General features: G+C 39.4%; 1 protein-coding gene and 1 long non-coding RNA gene across 3 annotated transcripts in view; one reads left to right on the top strand and one right to left on the bottom strand.

Annotated features, from left to right (window-relative positions):
- The first annotated feature begins 5,826 nt into the window (after nucleotides 1-5,826).
- Nucleotides 5,827-6,712, top strand: LOC124154731. The gene is made up of 2 exons (XR_006863998.1): nucleotides 5,827-6,268; nucleotides 6,354-6,712. It is a non-coding gene; the product is annotated as an uncharacterized LOC124154731 (long non-coding RNA).
- Nucleotides 6,713-17,694: 10,982 nt separating this feature from the next.
- Nucleotides 17,695-19,285, bottom strand: part of LOC124154728 (dedicator of cytokinesis protein 2-like) — a 156,316-nt gene continuing 154,725 nt past the window's right edge. For both annotated transcript variants that reach the window (XM_046528622.1, XM_046528624.1), the window contains exons 29-30: nucleotides 19,006-19,132; nucleotides 17,695-17,963 (exon numbers count right to left, since the gene is read on the bottom strand). In XM_046528622.1, the coding sequence (XP_046384578.1) occupies nucleotides 17,776-17,963; nucleotides 19,006-19,132 (315 nt within the window). In that variant the 3' untranslated portion in view covers nucleotides 17,695-17,775. The remainder of the gene's footprint in view (nucleotides 17,964-19,005; nucleotides 19,133-19,285) is intronic.

Here is a 19,285-nt window from a genome sequence, read left to right as displayed (position 1 = left end):
CTGTCCGATCTCAGTGTGAATGCTATGTGGAGGACATATCAAGCAAAACACTCCACTGTCCATCGGATGGCATGTTCAGCCGTGGTTCCCTTGGTGCCTTTCGTTAAGAGCACGCTAATGCCCACGCCAGGTTTCTCTCCACCCTTCCTTCCATATTCCCCTTCCTTCGTGGCACAAATGACCTCAGCTGATGGCCGCCAACTCCAAATACCATACCATACCAGGAATTCTATAAAATGTTTTTGAAGAGCCACTTACAATGGACAGAAATCAATGTGATCAAATAATTTTAATTCTGTTTTGAAAGAATGTAGAAACTACTATAAAATGAAGAGAAATTTAGGTGAGCGTGTATATATGGAGTTTCTGTTGGTAAAAATATGAACCTTGTCCCAAAAATGATTTCCTCATTTATGAAATAATAATTAGTCTACTATTTGTTATGAAATATTATTTATGAAATAATAATTACTCCATTATTTCATAAATAATAATGACAATTAGTTGAAGTGATATATATGTATTCTTCGATTGCCTTTAACACATTCAATGCGGATGATATTTTCACCGAAACCTCCAGTGACGGATGGGTGATTTTCCTTCATAACGGTGGTCTTGGAAGTAATACAACAGAATTTGCAATTTTTTTTGTTTCTATTTCAAGCAATTTGTAAAAAACCCTAATGACATACATGTATGCCACCCGTCACCAGTAATTGACAATTCACGCAACCCGCATTACACACATGCAATTTTCCTTGTATGAAGGAGTGAACTTTACATATTTCCGTTTATAATACTTCTTCTACCATTGATTCCTTAGGTTGATGACGGAAATATCTTGGAATTAGTCTTTACGTGTATTTTTTTTGTTTCAACGGCCGTAGATTTAATTTTTTCAAGTCACAGAAGTAGAACACACAATGAACGGCAAGAAAAATATAAATTTATGGGATAAACATTTTTTTAATCTATGTTACCTCAGAGTTATTGCAAAATTGAAACATTTCAATAAAAATTCTCACAAATGTTTATGATATATTTGAAAGCAAGGCCTTAGATAGTGCCCTGGTTGACTTTCACATTCTGGGCAAATTGCAGTCACTGTCCTACGGTTAACAGAGAAATGAAGAGCCTGCATCATTCCTAAAAAGCTATCACGGCACATTTTCTCCCGAATATCAGTACTTACACTAATTCTGACCTCCAATCGTTAGAAATCGTGTTAACCCTAATTGCGCCCATCTGGAGAAGAAGGCCCAGCCAAGTTTCCAGTTCTCCCTGTCCAACAGCTTCCAATCCATTATGCCCTTAGTGAAGGCCCTTAGTGAAGACCCTTGGTGAAGGATTTCGAAGGAAAATGCTTTCTGCATTTTTCTCCGTCTATGAGAGGATTATTTCAAAGAAAATATCATTTGCAAGTTGAAATAATCTCTGGGAGTGCCGCTGGTAGGGAGGGACTCCAACCTTGAGCCTTAAAAATTATCCAGCAAAATAGTACAATTTGTGTAATGGGTTGTTGCATGATTAATACCTTAGTTTTTATGAAAATTAAGACTGTATCTGTACCTAACACTAGAATGTATTAATGACCTACAAAATGAAAACACCATAATGATTAGAGGACAAGTAATTGATGCGGAGCAATGACTGAGAAAATATGCCGTAAAATTAGGAAAAAAACCCAAATTATGTAAAAAACGTAAATTACAATAATTATTTTAAAATTATTAATAAAGAATAAAATACGACCTTATGGACCTTATGGAAACATTTTGGAATAAAATAGTAAGTTTGAGACGGGAATACACGTTATTAACAAAAACTAAGTCTGATAATAATTTTTGTGGTTGCACATATGATATGAATAAAGTAAAAAATAAGATAAAAATACTATTTCAAGGGAATAAATAATGGTTAAATGCCGTAATGCTTAAAATACCTCTGAGTCTATTTTTTTCCGCAATTTCGTTTACAAAGCTAAGGAAACAAATAAACGAGGAAAAAAAATACAGACCAATACTGTAGGTAATGTAATGCAGTGTTGCATACGCCATTAATATGTGATTTTTTTATGAAAAGGAAGAAAATCTGCAACTAACCCAACACGTATGAATAACTCAGAAAATGAAATAAAATCGAAATGAATAGAGGATTGGTAATTGACCTGGGGAAACGAATGAGAAAATATGCCGTAAAAGTAGAAAAAAGACCCAAAAAAATCACCCAGGATAAACGTAATTTGCATTAATAAAAAATGTTCCTAGCAAAAGAAATTCAAATATAACATCATTAACTGAAGCACCGCACTAAGACCATTTTTTTATAATGTAGTGAGTATGAAACGGGGATAAATATCTTTAATAAAAGAGTTAGTCTAATCATAATTTTTGTGATAGCCCATAAAATATAAATAAATTAAAAATGAAGGTAAAAAAAACAAATAAAAAAAATAATCCATATGTAAGACATGATTATGATATTTACGATAAGAATGATGAAAAAGAGACGATGGAAATGAAAAGAAAAATCTCAACCTGCCAAATTGTTCCAAAAATAGCACTAAAGTAAACAAAAAAACATTAAAAATGAAGGAACACGTAGAACTAGAAACGGACACTTCCGCAATGGTGTAAGGTCAATCCCGAACTGCGGGAGGGTGAAAAAGTAACGCTAGGCGCGCTCGGAGCACCCTAGTGACCAGCGGAAAAACGTACTCCCGAAGACATACATTTATGTCATCCGCCTGAGTGGAAAGGCCCTCATGACATATATATATGTCATCCGCACTGAATGTGTTAAGAAGTTGTGGCCAAAAAATAACCATTTATTATTGTTTCTTTAAGCTTAAGCTTGTCAGTCATGTTGCAAAGACTTTCTAAGTTCCCGAAGGATGATTCTGGATGTATTATGTAAAATGTATTCATTCCTTGCTTTAAATGCTATGAAATTCCTGCGTTTGATGAAATTCCATTATGAAAAGGCATCAGCTAATGGTCAAAGACCTTGCCAATGGCAAAGTTGGGGAAATTTACAGAGCATGCCACACCGGTGCTAATTCATGATTAAATAGGATTTAATTACCGCAAGGTGGATACCAGAAGCTCGTCTTCATACATAGACAGAAATTCAATATTCTTGACGCAGTAAACGCAGAAGTACAATGATAGTAAATGGAGCCAAGATTCTTGAACACTGAAAATTGTGTTGTAAATTATGATAAAGCAACCGATGTTTTCCTTATATATGTATATAAAAGAACACTTCTACAGTAGATCAGGGATTTCTGTCTTCCTACAGCCAAACTTGCCAAACTTTCTCAAAATGAAAAATAGGCCTTAACCATCCTGTCGAGAAACCCAATACTCATTCTTCGAAAACATTGTCTTCGGTTGGCATCACTCCCCAAGCTGGCACGAAGAAAATTTATGTAGGGTAGCAAGGCCCCAGAATTAAAAGCCACTGTAAGACCCCCGATGCTCTAAGGGGTGTCGCCGATCAATTGGCAGGGATTTTTGGAAGGAAACTCATAGACTACGGAGAGATGATTTTATTCGACCCGTTTACATTCTTCGCCGCCACACGTCCGACTCCCCGACGACCGCCTCCCAACGGCCCTCTCCGCTGACCTCCCCTCCTCCTCCTTCTCCATCCTCAGCCATCGTCATATTCTTTCACCAAGCTCTGCAGTTTCCCACGGGAGGATGGAACCGCCACAGGATACGAGGGAGTAAAGCGACCCATCTCTTTGCAGAAACAGAAACTTGGGAAGGAATATGAAAGAGAGTGTAGGTGATGGGTTGGGGGCGTGAAAAGGGTGGGAACGGAAGTTGAGTCTGCTGTTTCTGTCTCTTACACCACCTCATTATATCATCTCCCCTGTTTTCTCACCATCTATTACTCTGTAGCACTTAACAGTGTGATTGCCCCTACGACGAGAGTCAAATGGCCAAATACACAATTGGAGCCCGAGAGCAATCTGAGTCACAGCTCCACAACTACGTCAAAAACACTCCGATAACATGGGCCTGGTCCTCTCCTCTCCTCGACAATACTCAGAAAATGAATTGAAGTGAAAGGGGTAAAAAATTCAGAGTAGAGGACATTAAAATAGCACTACATAACCATCTGTGACATGCACACAACAGGAAATATACCAAGGGACTTAAGTGAAGAGCATCATCATTCCTATTCCCAAAAAGAAGAGGGTAGAGAAATATGAAGATTTTAGGACCACTCTCCGACTGGTATTAGTGTTGAAAATATTTACAAGATTCACCAAATAGAGAATAGAATCAAGAGCAGAAAACTTCTTGGACGAGGCCCAATTCAGATTCAGGAAAAGAAAGGGCAAAAGGGAGGCCCTTAGGCAGCTCGTAGAGAATAGAATGGAGAAGAACAAATCTACATTCATTGTATTTGTGGGCTTAAAAAGGCTTTTGATGACATGAATTGGAATGCAATGCTCACAATCCTGAAAGAAATTGAAGAATGACCAGGGAATTATCCAAAAAATTATATAAAAACCAAGTAGCTGTGAATAAATCTTCACCCAGCTAAAAAGAACAAAAAGGCATAGGACAAGTGTGTTTTATGTTCCCTATGATTTATAAAGTATTCATTGCAAAAGCTATCAATGAAAACTTAGAGAAATCACCCGCAGAGAAAATCCATGGTGAAAAATTAACATGCTGCAATTTACAAAGACATGGCAGTCATAGGAGAGGCAGAGAGAGGCCTGAAGAAAATTCTATTAACTATGGAAAAGACAGTGATTAGATATTGACTGAAAATTAATGCAAAGATAAGAATATTATTGGTCTGCAGCAGAGGAGAAAGCTTCACCTTATGGAAACATTTAATGTCCATAATGATATAAAAGTGAAATCTGGAATTTTTACTTATCTTGGGATTTTCAAGTTGACAAGTACAATAAAGAAACAAACCTTAATTAATTATTCCTTTATCATCATCATTAGTCAACAATCCTAATATGGGTTTGACGCAGCTCCCCATTCCTCTCTCCTATCAGCTAGCCTTTTCATAGCGACGTATCTCTTCTCTTTTACATCCTTTACAACCCTTTGTCCTATACAACTCATTCGGGGCCATCAATGTCCGTTAGGGACCGTCCCTTGTCCTTCTTCTCTTCCACTTATCCTTCTTCGTTTCCATTTGGCTACCACACCTCATAATGCGGCCAACAAAATTGTCCAGCCTTCTGCTCAAGGTTTTTAGAAGACTTCTCTTTTCTCGCACTCTTCTTAGCACTTCCTCGTTACTTCGGTCGATCCAGTTTATCTCCATCATTCTTCGGCATCACCACATTTCGAATGCTTCCACTCTTGACTTCTCTACTTTTGTCCATGTCCAAGCATCGCTTCCATATGTAGCATCTGATGTATTGTTTCCTTGCTTCTAATGCTTGTATTCTCAGCTGTAATAAGACTCTTCTTTTTATAGAAAGATCTATTCGCCTGCACTATTCTACTGACCATTTCTGTCTTGCTGCGTCCATCGTTGGTAATTCAGCTTCCCAGGTAAGAAAACTCTTTCACCTCTTCAAGATTATGTTTTCCTAGATTAATGTTTGTCCTAGCCTCCTCTCTTTTGCTGCATGATAATATTCCATATTTGTCAAAGTCTTCCTCAGATCCTTCTCTGTCTCGGCGATGAGAGCTATGTCATCAGCAAATCGCAGCATACTAATTTTTCTCACTAGATATTGACACCCAAAGCCTTCTCCTTGATTTCATTGATGGCATTCTTGATATAAACATTAAAAATAATGGGGGAAAGTACAAACTCTTGTCTCACCCCTTTTCCTATTCTTGCTTCTACACAGTTGGGTCCACATTTGATCACAGATACTTGGTTTTTATACAAACTAAGAACAATTCTAGGATCATCGTAGAGCACTCCGATTTCTTTCAGAATTCTAAGAATTAAATTCCATTCCATGTTATCAAATGCCTTCTCTTAATTCATTGGCCCTTGTCACGGTCTCCGCCGCGACTCCTGCGCATGCCTGCAAGCCGTAAGAAAATTTTTAGCTACGCGGTCTCAATGCGCACCGACCACTTCAGAGAAACAGGTTCTGGTTTTCCCCTCCCCCTCTCCTCTTCCCCTACCTCCCTTCCTCACCTCCCCTCCCCTCCCGGGAGTCCTCCCTTCCTGGCGACGTGCGCGATCGACCGTCGCTCTTTCACTGCTCAGACTTGCGAGTAATAGTTCCTCTCCGCAAAGCTGCCAGCTCCGCCCGAATTTGGTAAGTCCTGTCACCCCGCCCACTCAAAGTTTCCTCAGAGTCAATGTCTCTCCGTATTCATTGACATGCGATGTTCTCATTGCAGGGTTCTTTTTTTTTGTAGTGCAGAGAGCTGCTACTCTCTGGTTGGCGTTAGTCGCCATGTGGCTGTGAGGTGGATTTCCTCTTCCTCTCCCAAAAAGCTGAGGGTGCATGCAGCCATTCCTTAATTTTTTTGTAATGACAGGAGTCATAATTTTATTTTATTTTCACCTCGTCTTAAAGTGTGGTAAGATGAAGAGATGAAGTTGCTGGAGAGTGTGACCTGAGTGAATGTGTGTTACGTCTAGAAACTTCCCCATTGGAGGCTTGTTTGTATATGGAGGAAATTCATCATTACTCCCAGAATTTTAATGAACTTGTATTAAATCTTGTAGAAATACAACTTGTATCTGTTACATTTCATCTCGTTGTAAAAGTTTGTGACGTACCTACCTTGGTGGTGCATCCAATGCATGCACCTGGTGCCCTATTTGTCTATCTCTCAACCAAGGTTTTGGGGAACCACCCCCATCTCTACCAGCATCGGTACGTTCACCGAGTCTAAGCTACGCCCGGGCAAGTAAATCTTTAGTATCTCGCGTAACTTGTCAATGTGGGACTTTGACGTCGCACCCTCATCCAGGAATTCTTCTGCTCTTTGTTCTATTCTCCTGTAAATGATTCTTGTCAGAATATACGACGCATGTGTCATCAAGCTTATGCTCTCTTCTTTTTAGGATTGGGAATATGATTTTCTCCTCAAAGTCACCCATTAAATCTCCTATTGAGTACATATCACAGATAGATTTTACAGTTAAGACCTTTTCTCCTCCATTTTTTATTAGCTCTGCTGGAATGTCATCTATTTCTGGGGCCTCATTCTTTCGCAGGTCTCTTATTGCAGTCTCAAATTCAGTACCTAAAATTTTTCCTTCAAGTATACGTAAAAATTAATAAATTTTCTGAACGTATCTTGTCTGCTTCAAAAAATATACACTCCTATCATCTGAAGAAATCTTAATCTGTTATCTTGAGATTTGACCCCGGAGTATAACTGACACCATTTTTTTTGTCAAAAATAACCTATTTCAGTCCTTATTGTTCCAAAATACTTGGCTCCCATTCATAACTCCCTTATACCATTGGTCCCAGAAAACGACCACGGCTGACAGTATGATGAGACATTTTGCTCTATATTTTATTGTTTCTTTAAGGATAAATTCATTCTCTGTATTACTTTAAAAATAAACTATGTACATATATTCACCAAAGTTTAAGATATACATTTCCATTGAACAATTGCCTCATATTAATGGAGCAAATGAGCTAAATATAAAGTAAAAAAATCAAGGTACATAATAGCTTACTCAACAAAGAGATTTGACAAATTTAGCCTGATGACTCTACTGGTTATTTTCCAAGTATCTTGAATGATTTTTCTTTGTCTGGGAGTAAGATCACTGCTGTTGGTATCCATTCAAAGATTATGAATTGTCTTTATTTGCTGTCCTTTCGAATGGGTCAGTGAATGAAAACATGATGCCCAAGTCGCATGACTGAAAGGCAATGATTAAGTCCATTAAGTTACAACAGTGTGATTAATTGGTGCATGCAAAGCATTAAATTATTTAGAACACAATAAGGTAATTAGTAACAGCCTGAAGTTAATCAAACAAAATTCAACAAATATATACATATAAATGCCATATGTCCTCACGACCCACTTACATTTTACGTTTATGTCACAAATATCCAACTCTCATCAATTGATGGAGTGAAATTCTACCTAAAAATCAAAAGTAGTAGCGAAACATTAATATAATTATCTAATTTTCACAAAAATTTGATTTATTAAATCAACTTCATTAGACTTTATTCTAATAAACCAAGACAGTCCTATTCTCCAGGTAGATAATATGATTACAATTGAAATTTTAGCAAAGTTAGGCAAAACCTTCATCTACTATACAATTCAAATTCATGGGAAAGTGGTCATTTACCAAGGCATAATTACTAAAAATAAAATAACCATCACTTACACTGAAAATCTCATTAGCCATAACTAGAAATGATTGCATCAATTTTAAAAGAAATAAGAAAAAATGTGTCATTTAGAACAAAAAATTTTGAGACTGACTGTTATTTCTAACACTAACAACACACCTTAGCAACAATTCAACAAGCAGAGAGATTACTCAAGGTTACATTTAGCAGAGGTTATAGTGCAGAATGTTGTAAACATTGTGTGCCAGTAAATTCATCTGTGCTCAACAGAACTAACACTTTTTGTAGACAAAGCAAAGGTATTTAAAAGTTTTCACAATAAAGTTAAAACTTCATTACTCACTTTGGCATATCTTTTGAATGATACTTTTCACTAATCACCAAAGCCTAAATAATTATTTGGCTAAAATTATGGGCAGTTCGATATTTAAATGCACCCAATGTTCCTTTCCAATCATCAAGGTCGCAGTCGTTTTTACACATTCAGCACACCACTTTCATCTAGGCATTTTCAGTAACTTCTGTGCATGCTATACTGTTCCTAATACTATGGGCACAATCAGCTAAAACACCTCTCTTCATACTGGAATATGTAGTTTCCGATAAGGAACCCTGCTAAGATTTACTTGTATTGGAGAGGCAAAGTGGCCTCATGCTCAGGGTTCACGCATTCATACAGCATTGTGCATGAATAGCGTTATTTACAGCAATACCCAAAATATCAAAAAATATTCGCGAATAAAAATTAATCTCTGCCTTTCTGTCAATTTAATACTTGATTTTTTTTGGTCCATTAGATCGACCCAAACCATGAAATTGTTATAAGCTATCATTTTCTCTAGTCAAGAATTTGGATATTTTCCGCCTTTTTTGTTTCCTGCAGGGCACAATGTTCCACTGAAATCAGAGGCCAAACTAGGACAACTTGATGATTATAGAACAGATTTCTGGGAACATTTTTTATTATTTTCAAATCGCAAAGCATTCCTGACGATTTCAAATTGTCTTCCAGTTACTATATTGTCAATTATTGGAAATATACGACACTTGCACATCAGAATCAGGAGACCAGATTAGATTAGATTTGTTTTGCGGTGGGGGATCAGCTCCCAGGGCACTTAGACCTGTAGGTCCATTGTGCTACCCACCGTAAATGGATCACCCAGAGAGGCCAATGTCCTTGACGAAGGACAAGAGGTCCCCGATGGGAAGATCTCTTACTTCCTTGGGCTCATTAAAAGGTGAGCCAAGGTGCCTATATCGAGTCCTCATGATTGCGGGGCACTCGCATATTAGATGAGTGGTTGTTTCTTCTCCCATCTCACACCATCTGCACCTATCTGAGTCCGTTACCCCCAGCAGGTGCATATGTCTCATTACGTGATAGTGACCCGTAAGCAGGCCTACTACCGTCCGTACTTGACTTCTGTTCATAAGAAGAAGTCTTCTCTCGAGTCTAGGAGAGATCTCTCCTATAAGGGTTTTTGCCTGACGTAAACCCGGTGTTTCTCGCCAGATCTTTAAGTGTTGGGTTGATCCCCACACTTTGATTGCAGCCATCCCCATTGATGGGGCAACTGGCACAATTGGTTCTGGGCCAATTGGATTCTGTTCAGTGCCGGCCTTGGCCAGTTCATCTGCCTTCTCGTTTTCGGTGATACCTGAATGTCCCAGTACCCAGAAAAGTTCTATTTTGCAACGGCTGCCCAAAATATTGAGTGCCTTGTAGCATTCAGCCAATAGTTTAGACCTGCACCAAGGTGAGTTCAGGGCTTTTAGAGCAGCCTGACTATCGGTGCATATATGGATTGGTCTCTTGTAGAGACCTGTCTCCTCAATGGCGTGCACACAGGTTAGGATAGCAAAAATTTCTGCCTGAAACACAGTGGCATAAATTCCTAGGGGAACATGCATGCTCTTAGGGGGGGATTGGATGTAGACGCCTGCCCCTGCTTTCCCTTCTTTCATAGAGCCATCCGTGAACCATACTTGGGCTCCATTATGAAGGGTTTTCCCCTCTTCTTTTGCCCAGCATTCCCTGTTTGGGAAATGGGTTTTAAAAAGAGGCGGTGAAGAATTGAACGTCGCCATCATGGAATTCAACCCCATCTCAAAAATGGTGCCAGAATCCCTCAGTCCCGTCCACATTTGTCTGTGTCCAGAGAAATTTCCTCTGTCATACCACATACCTAGATTTCTCAATCTGTATAACGTGGCTCTTGTATGAACCTCTACTTCCACATAGAGTGGGGGTAGGTTCAGCAGAGTTTCCATCGCCAAGGTTGGAGTCGTCCTCATTGCTCCTGTGATGCCCATACAGGCCATTCTTTGTAGGTGGTTAAGCTTGTTCCTAACAGTAATTTGTTTGGTCTTCTTCCACCATACAATTGAGCAGTGGAGGAAACTAGGTTTCACCACTACATTATATAGCCAGCTAATGGCTCTGGGTTGAAGGCCCCATGATTTACCAAGGGCTCTTCTACATGTCCATAATGAGGCACATGCTTTTTTGAGTTTGCTATCCATGTGCTCTCTCCAGTTGAGCTTGGAATCTAGAGTGACTCCAAGATATTTGACCGATGAGGACGGTGTTAGTCTCTTTCCCAAGAGGTAAGGGGAAGTAAATCCCTCTCTCTTCCTCTTCTTAGTGAAGAGAACAAGATTGGTCTTCTCTGGATTAACAGAGAGTCCTGTTTCGGAACACCACTGGGCTGTTCTGTCCAGGGCTTTCCGCAAAAGCTCACATACTGTGTCTAGGAATCTGCCTGAAACCAAGATCACCATATCATCAGCATATCCTTGTGTGAATACACCGGTGTTGTGGAGGTTTGACAGCAGACTGTCAACTACCATATTCCATAGTAATGGGGACAACACCCCACCCTGTGGACACCCTCCTGTCACAGTCAACGTCAGCGAGCTCCCTCCAAGGCTGGCGGTAACAGTTCTTTGCTCAAGCATATATCTAATCCATCTCACAATATGTGTATGGATTCCATGCCTGTCTGCTGCCAGGCAGATTTGTTCAAAGGATGTATTGTTGAAGGCTCCTTCTATATCTAGAAAGGCTCCAAACCCATACAAACCATGTTCCAGTATGTTCTCTAACCTGCAGACTAGGATAGGATTATGTCAGGACTAAGTCAGCCTTTCTAGGCCCAAAAACTATAGGGTTACGCCTGTACAATAAATTACCATCCAGTTTAAAAAATTGTAAAACTTCTGGTTCATTTAAAATACAAGCTAAACGCTTTTTACTAGCAAAATGATATTATTCCGTAGATGAATTTCTTCAGGGTAATAGTGTATAATTATTTGTCTATTATATTTTTTTATGTACCTGTGTTATATTTTTTATGAACCTGACGACTCCTATATCAGTGTAATCTGGTCTTCGGATAATAAAATATACTATACTACTATACTATGCAAGATAGGAGCGGAATATCCTTACCATGGGGAGTAATACCAGCTCCTGTCCCTCTTGTAGAAGTGCCGGGAAAATTCCATCTTCGCCGGCCGATTTGTAAGGGCTAAAACTCATTATAGCCCATCTTGTTTTATCATATTTAACGATGCTGGAGGCCAGTCTCCAGTCCGTCACAGCCGGACGGGTGGGAGGCTTCCATTGTTGCATCTCCTCCGACTCTTTGGAGCCTGGAAAGTGAGTCTCCAACAGAAGTTTTAATGCTTCCTTGTCAGAAGACGTATATTCTCCCGAGGGAAGCAAAAGAGACCCTACTCCGGCTTCCGGGTCTTTTGCAATGATTTTATGAAATCTTGAGAGCTGTGGAACTGACTCCACATTCTCGCAAAAGCGCCTCCAAGACTTCTTTTTTGAGCTTTTGATCGCTGATTTGTACCTACGTTGGGTGTCTTTAAAGGTTTCCCAATCTTGCGGCAACCTGGTTCTCTTTGCTTTATTAAAGAGTTTTCTTATCTCCTTTCGGAGACTTTCTAACTCTGCTCCCCACCAGGGTGGATTACCACTCTCTTTCCTGGTTCTTAACGGGCAGCTGACTTCATAAGAGGTAATGATGCACTTCTGCAGATGTTCCGCAGCAGCATCAATCTCCTCCACTTTGTTAAATTTATTGGGAATAGTCTGTGACAGGCTATCCCTTAAATAGTCTCGGTACATTACCCAGTTCGTGCTCCTGGGATTCCGGTATGTGGTTCGCTTTTCAGCGGCAAACATAAGTGTGAAGAGAATATGCCTGTGGTCTGACAATGAGACCTTGTTAGACACTCTCCATTCACCCACTGAGCTTACCAGTGTATTGGTGCAAAAAGTGATGTCTAGCACCTCCTCCCTCAAGCTATTTGAGAATGTGGGTAAGGAGCCCCCTGTTGAGCACCTGCAGGTTTGTTGTCATGAGGTACTCCACTAGGGCTCTACCTCTACCGTTGGAGTCACTGCTCCCCCACACAAAATGATGTGAGTTAGCATCACACCCCACTAGTAATTCTAGACCATTAGATCTGCAATAACTTACCAACCTCTCCAACTCCGCAGTCGGTGGCAGCTCCGGAGAGTCATAAGGAAGGTAGGAGGAACAGGTCACAATCCTCCTCATGCTGGCACCAGTCCCCAGAGTCAGCAGGACTGCCGTCTGGTCCCTGGAGGTAAATTGAGGTAAGAGCATAGCTCTCAACCCATTAACAAAGACACATGTCCTTGGTCTATCAACATTGGTACAATGAAACATTTTACTCAGGCCTCTGATCCTCCCTTGGAAAGCCCATGGTTCTTGGATCAGAGCAACTTTGACCTTACCTTCATAAAGGATCCTTTGCAGGACCCCTGAGGCAGCCTTGGAGTGCTGGAGATTGGCCTGGAGCATAGGGATGCCTGCCATGGCTACGTCTCCACTCCCTCCTTGCTGGTTGAGGCAGCTTCTTCATCAGGGGGTTTCGGTTTATCCGTCCCCCCTGCAGTCCCCAAGAAAGCAACCTCGACTTTGCTGAGGCCGATATGCTTTTGGAAGTTGGGCCCAGATATAATGTCGGCAGATGGCTCATCGACACCCAAAATGAATCGGGTGCCCTTTGCTAGCACCTGCCTGTCATATGTCCTCCAAAGGCTGATGTTAAGCCCAGGATTGACACGTTTGAGTCTCTCTTGTAGAGGCTTGACCTCTGGCTTGCTGTGTCCTGGGACCCAGATCAGGAGACCAATAGTCCCTAAAACTGGAAACCAAATGAGTTGATAACTCATCACAAAATCTTACCCAAAGACACACAAAAAATTTTCCATTATCAGCATTCTTTGCAGTTGGCTGTCCATTGAAAAGAAACAGTTGAGAAGCGCGTTAGCACCAACACTCATTCTAAAGTGCATGAACTACATTCGAAACAAAGGGAATTCACTCATCTTGCTGCTCTTAGTACCACACCACAGTTACAAGAAGAGAATCTCTCAACCAGCAGAGGCAATTGCGTCGCATGGAAGTCTGCACAAAAGTGAATCAAAATACAACAAGGGAATGAATAAGAGTCGAAGACCCCGACCACCCCACACAAGTGGAAGGAGAGTTCTCGCCACAGAAGGAAGGGGTGGTTGGCGCTGCCACCAAAGGGATGTGTTGTGCCTTTTCTTCAGAGGATCCCCTTTTTGCCCCTTTTTACTTTGTGCCTATCTTGTCCCCCTAAATCTTGCTCGTCATGCCAAACCTATTGCGCTCTTTGGTCATGCATATCTTTGCCGAACTAAGTCACAGCATATCCGAAATGAGGAAGAAGCATGTCATTCACTGTCTGCCTTCTAAATGGAGACCACAGCCACAACCTCAAGAGTCTCTATCCCCCTGAAATTAGAAAAGTGATCGTTGCTTCATCGATCATTCTTGCTTCATCCAACATAAGTAATTTGGCTTCTGAGGAAAAAAAAACTTTCACCTCTTCAAGCTTATGCTTTCCTAGATTAATGTTTGTCTAGGCCTCCTTTCTTTTGCTGCATACTAATATCTTAGTCTTCTTTCTGTCGATTTTCAGCTGATATCTGATCATTGTCATTTAAGATATTCAATATATCAAATCAGCCATTTTAGTATTTTTCAAGGGATGGCCCCCATTGAGTTACATAGGACAAAGGGTTATAAAAGGATGTAAAAGAGAAGAAATAAGACGCTGTGAAAACACTAGCGGATAGGAGAGAGGAATGAGACAAGCCAATCTTAGGATTGCTGACTAATAGTGATGTTGGGCAGAATCACAGTACACAAAAAAAAAGATAAAAAACACTCACAGTAAGTACTAAATTTTCGGTGGCGTATTACCACCTTCCTCAGAGTTAGGTAGGAGACTGTAGGTAAAGGATAGCTGAGGGAAGGGGAAATAGTGGGGAGGTAGGGTCCAAAGGGGGGGGGGGGGGGAAGAGTGTGCTGAGTCAATTAAGGGATTATCGGTTGATATTTAAGCCGGGAGGAAGAAATGCTTTAAATAGCCATATATACAGAGCATTTCTTCCTCCCGGCTTAAATATCAACCGATAATCCCTTAATTGCCTCAGCACACTCTTTCCTCCCCCCATTGGACCCTACCTTCCCTCAGCTATCCTTTACCTACAGTCTCCTACCTAACTCTGAGGAAGGTGGTAATACGCCACCGAAAATTTAGTACTTACTGTGAGTGTTTTTTATCTTTTTTTTTTGTGTACTGTGATTCTGCCCAACCTGGGGTTTTTTTATGTTATATGAATATAACATAAAAATATATACATAGCTGACCCGGTGAACTTCTTACCGCCTAACAATCAATGAACTTACAGTTTAGTTATATCATAGAGTAAGTATATAATTCATAATATAGTAATATACTTACTCTATAGTTATATCATTTATAAATCAAGAGCGGCTGTTTAGTTTTTTATCATATTTAATTTATTATAATAAAATAAGGATACAAATTCAATAAAACTACATAAATGAATATCAAAATTGTTTGTCAGAGAGACATTTTCTTTATTGAATCTACATAGGGTGGATCGGAGCACGTTAACACGGATTTTTTTCAATGAATTTTCTTCCGTTTTAGCTTAAGAAAGTTTGGGCATTGTGGTTTTATAAAGCAGTAAATGAAATAAAAATTATACGGATTCAGTTGTTGGCTATTTGTGTTATTAACCGTAAAAAATGTTTTTAGGTCCAAGTCTGTTGTGTATTCTTGGCCCATTCACGGAGCAGGTTAACACAACGCCAGACCGACACTTGACTGATGCTCAAAATCATGTAAGAAAAGCCCCTATGAAGCAGCATTCATATCAAATGACTTTAGGTGCACCAGTTATAGTATATCTGTTTGGAAAAAATGCACTGCGTAAACGTGCTGCATACGTAAACGCACAACGGTAAGCCCTACACATTCGGGTTTATTGCCTAGCATCAAGCACCTTCTGGTAAACAACAGTTTTTGCTTTGTTCTCAGGTGCAAGATAAAGCGGATGAAGCTAAATAAATATAGCGAAGAGGAGCAGTGACGCAGGCGAGAGGGGTTTTTGGGGGATAAAACCCCCCCAAGAGCTCAGAGAATATTTTTATAAAAAAATGTTACTATAATATCTGGGGACAGATGAGTAACAAACAAAACATATTTAACTATTCACACAGCCGCAAAACCCACTATTTTGAACCATTTATCTTAAAAAATGTCCGGGGGAGGGCCCCCACACCTCTCGCTTACCTTAGCGAGTTTTCTATACCCTACAGACCTGTAGTATTAGTTGCGCCTAAATCCCCCCAATCCTTAATTCCTAGCTGTGCTCTTGAAGCGAAGGAAGAAATAGAGTGGATGGTTTACCGACTCGTTAACATACCACGTTTAATTGATCATGAGAAAATCATGGGTTTTCATTCACAAACATTACAAAAACTGAAAGACTGACCATGCCATTTGTTAATCGTTATCACGAATGCAACACGGACATTACCGTTTGTCAACAATTGCTTGGAGATTTGTTCACAAACACGGTAGTGAAGAGTCAACTAGAGCTGGGCTTACAATTAGCTAGAGTTAAATTTTTAAAATACAATTTCAATATTTTGAATATATTTAGTAATTAAAATATTATATTGTTACGAAGTTCTGTTATTAAATTGGTAAAAACGAAACAAATAATCTAATTAGTAGTTTTGACTGACTTATCAATTTTTGGTGCGTTACCTAACTCCTAAAAATATATCACTAAGAAAGAGATGAAATTTTTAGTGAAATAATCCTTTTTTTAGTGTCCTATATGTTATCCGGGGCTGAGACGAATTCAATAACCTAATATCATTAAAATCGGTGCAGCCGTTCTCGAGTTATAAGTGTTGTAACTAACACGATTTTCGACTTACTTTTATATACATATATATTTCGACTTACTTTTTCTATAGATATAGATATGTATGTAGACACATCCCTAAGATTGGTATGTCTCATTCCTCTCTCCTATCCGCTAGCATTTTCACAGCGTCTTACTTCTTCTCTTCTTCATCCTTTTATAACCCTTTGTCCTATCTAACTCAATCGGGGCCATCACTTGCCCTTCTTCCCTTCAACCTGCCCTTCAAAGATTGATTTCATGTTTCATGATGTGGTCAACTAAGTTGACCCGTCTTCCGCTAAAGGTTTTTAGAAGACTTCTCTTTTCTCCCCCTTATCTTAGCACTTCCTCGTTACTTACAAGGTCGATCCATTTTATCTTCATCATTCTTCGGTAGCACCACATTTCGAATGCTTCCACTCCGTACTTCTCTGTTGTTGTCAACGTCCAAGCCTCGCTTCCATAGAGAAACATACTCCATACGTAGTACCTGATAAATTGTTTCCTTAAGGATAATTACTAAGAGTAATAATTAACTAATAACTAGATAGATAAGATAACTAATAATATTTATTACTTCTATGCTTGCATTCTCAGCAGCAAGAAGGTTCTCCTTTTTGTAGAAAGCCCTGTTCACCAGAGCTATTCTACTGACTATTTCTTTCTTGATTCGTCTATTGCTGGGAATTCGGCTTCCTAGGTAACTTAACTCTTTCACCTCTTTTTGCTTCTGGTTAGTGTCAGTCCTAGCTTCCTCTCTTTTGCCTCATACAAATTCTGTAGTCTCCTTCATGTTGATTATCAGCTGATTCCATGGCAATTGTTCTCTCTATATTTGTCAAAGTCTTCTTCAAAATCATTCTGTCTCGTTTATGACTGCTATGTTGTCATCAAATCACAGCTTTTTGTTCACTACAGTATATTCAATAAGTTAACTCGCTTATATCGCAGCAAATCTCTGTATCTAGATGTCAACCCACCTTCTGCAATGCGGTGGAGTGGCTTAAAGCTCAGCCACGAGTTGGATAGAGATCATCAGAAATAAAATTCTAGGAAATGAATTAGAGACAAAAACATAAATAAAAGAAGTTTACAATGACATGCTTGAATTATTTTAATTATAGTTCATTTCACAGATTTCACATTTAACACAAGCACACAATCATTCCCTCCGTCATCAAAAACAAGTATCATCCTTAGGAATGTTTTCATAGTCAAACTGTTGATTTTTTAAAATGCCTCCTTCCTTTGTATTACCCAAAGATGGAATCCGCGGGGATAATTTTGTACAACTGCGCAATTTGGGAGGGAGTGGGGGAGGGACATTTTTGTCACTGGCATTGACAGCATCCTGCAACATCCCACCTGCAAGGGAAGGATGGAGAAAGAACATTTACAGCCCATTTCAAATAAAACTCCCTAACCTCATAGTCCCATATTTATCAAAGTACCAGCTTATTTACATCAATGTCAGCTTTGCCAACAAGTAAAACATATGGATGGGACATTCATTCAGTCAAATCATCAAATAACCTTATAATGAGCCAATGATAACACATTTGATACCCAATAGGGTGGTTTCCTATTATTTTTTTATTGCCTAAATTGAAAGATTATTACTCCTGGAGTACGTATTTCACGCTTTTAGATTTTTAAATGACGATATCTATTTTTCACGATTAAATGAAAAGTGAAAATTTTCAAGCGCGCGAAAATGCGATGATTAAGTATGAATGCTGGGAAAAACCCGTGTGACGTCGTTCTGGTTCCCGCTGCCGCAAGTGAGGTGACCTTGGGACAAGGCTCTGAGCGCTGATACGACGCAGGATGCTAGCAGATAGCAGAAAACCCTGCTAGCTGGTAACGCTTGGCTTAAATAAGGATTATTAATAAGTTATCAAACGATGGAAACTTTCCGACCTTAGGCAGTTTTAATAGGTGATTATTAAGACATGTTTCCCTGAGCTCTGTGCCTCATGCATGCATTGGTAATCTCAGACAATGTAAAACTCCTATCTACTTGTATAGAAACTAGGTCCCTGTGAGGTCACGTGGAGTGGCATCGCATGGGCACCAATCTGGCCTTTTTCAAATGAGGATAAAATTGACCATTGCCATTCGTCTAAACCGGTATTTCTAAAACCAAATAATTAGTATGTGTACCTATATTACGAATACACTAATGGTGGGTAACAAATCGCAATCAATGGCTTTCATTTTCTTTGATGAAGGAAACTACCCTATTGGTACACAAAATAATAATTTCACGATCTGGATTACAAATTTCTCAGATGTACTGAATGCATAAAAATTAATATAATTTTACATTCTTCATTTAATTTTAGTCTTGAGATTCAGGTAGTAAAATACTTATAATAATATTATGCTAACTATATTTTTCACTGACCAGCAGAGCAGGAGGGAGTTTCTTGTTTCCTGAGCACATACAGCTCACTCCCATGAAATTTGAATTCTATGTCCACAGGAAGGTCCTCCACTCTGCAGTCACACAAGAGGGACTTTCTGTCATCTATCTGTTCAAAAAAATGCACTCATTAATGAATGGATCTCATACTTCTTCTAAATCATTCATAAAAAATCTAAATTGCAGGGAGCATGACATTAAAAAGAAACAATTTGTCAAGAATGCAACTTCTTCGTCATTGGCATGGATTCTCTCAAGATGT

Source organism: Ischnura elegans, chromosome 2 (assembly GCF_921293095.1).
Source record: "Ischnura elegans chromosome 2, ioIscEleg1.1, whole genome shotgun sequence".
Lineage (NCBI taxonomy): Eukaryota > Metazoa > Arthropoda > Insecta > Odonata > Coenagrionidae > Ischnura > Ischnura elegans.
Note: the sequence above shows the minus strand (reverse complement) of the source record. Positions and strands in the feature narration are given on the sequence as shown.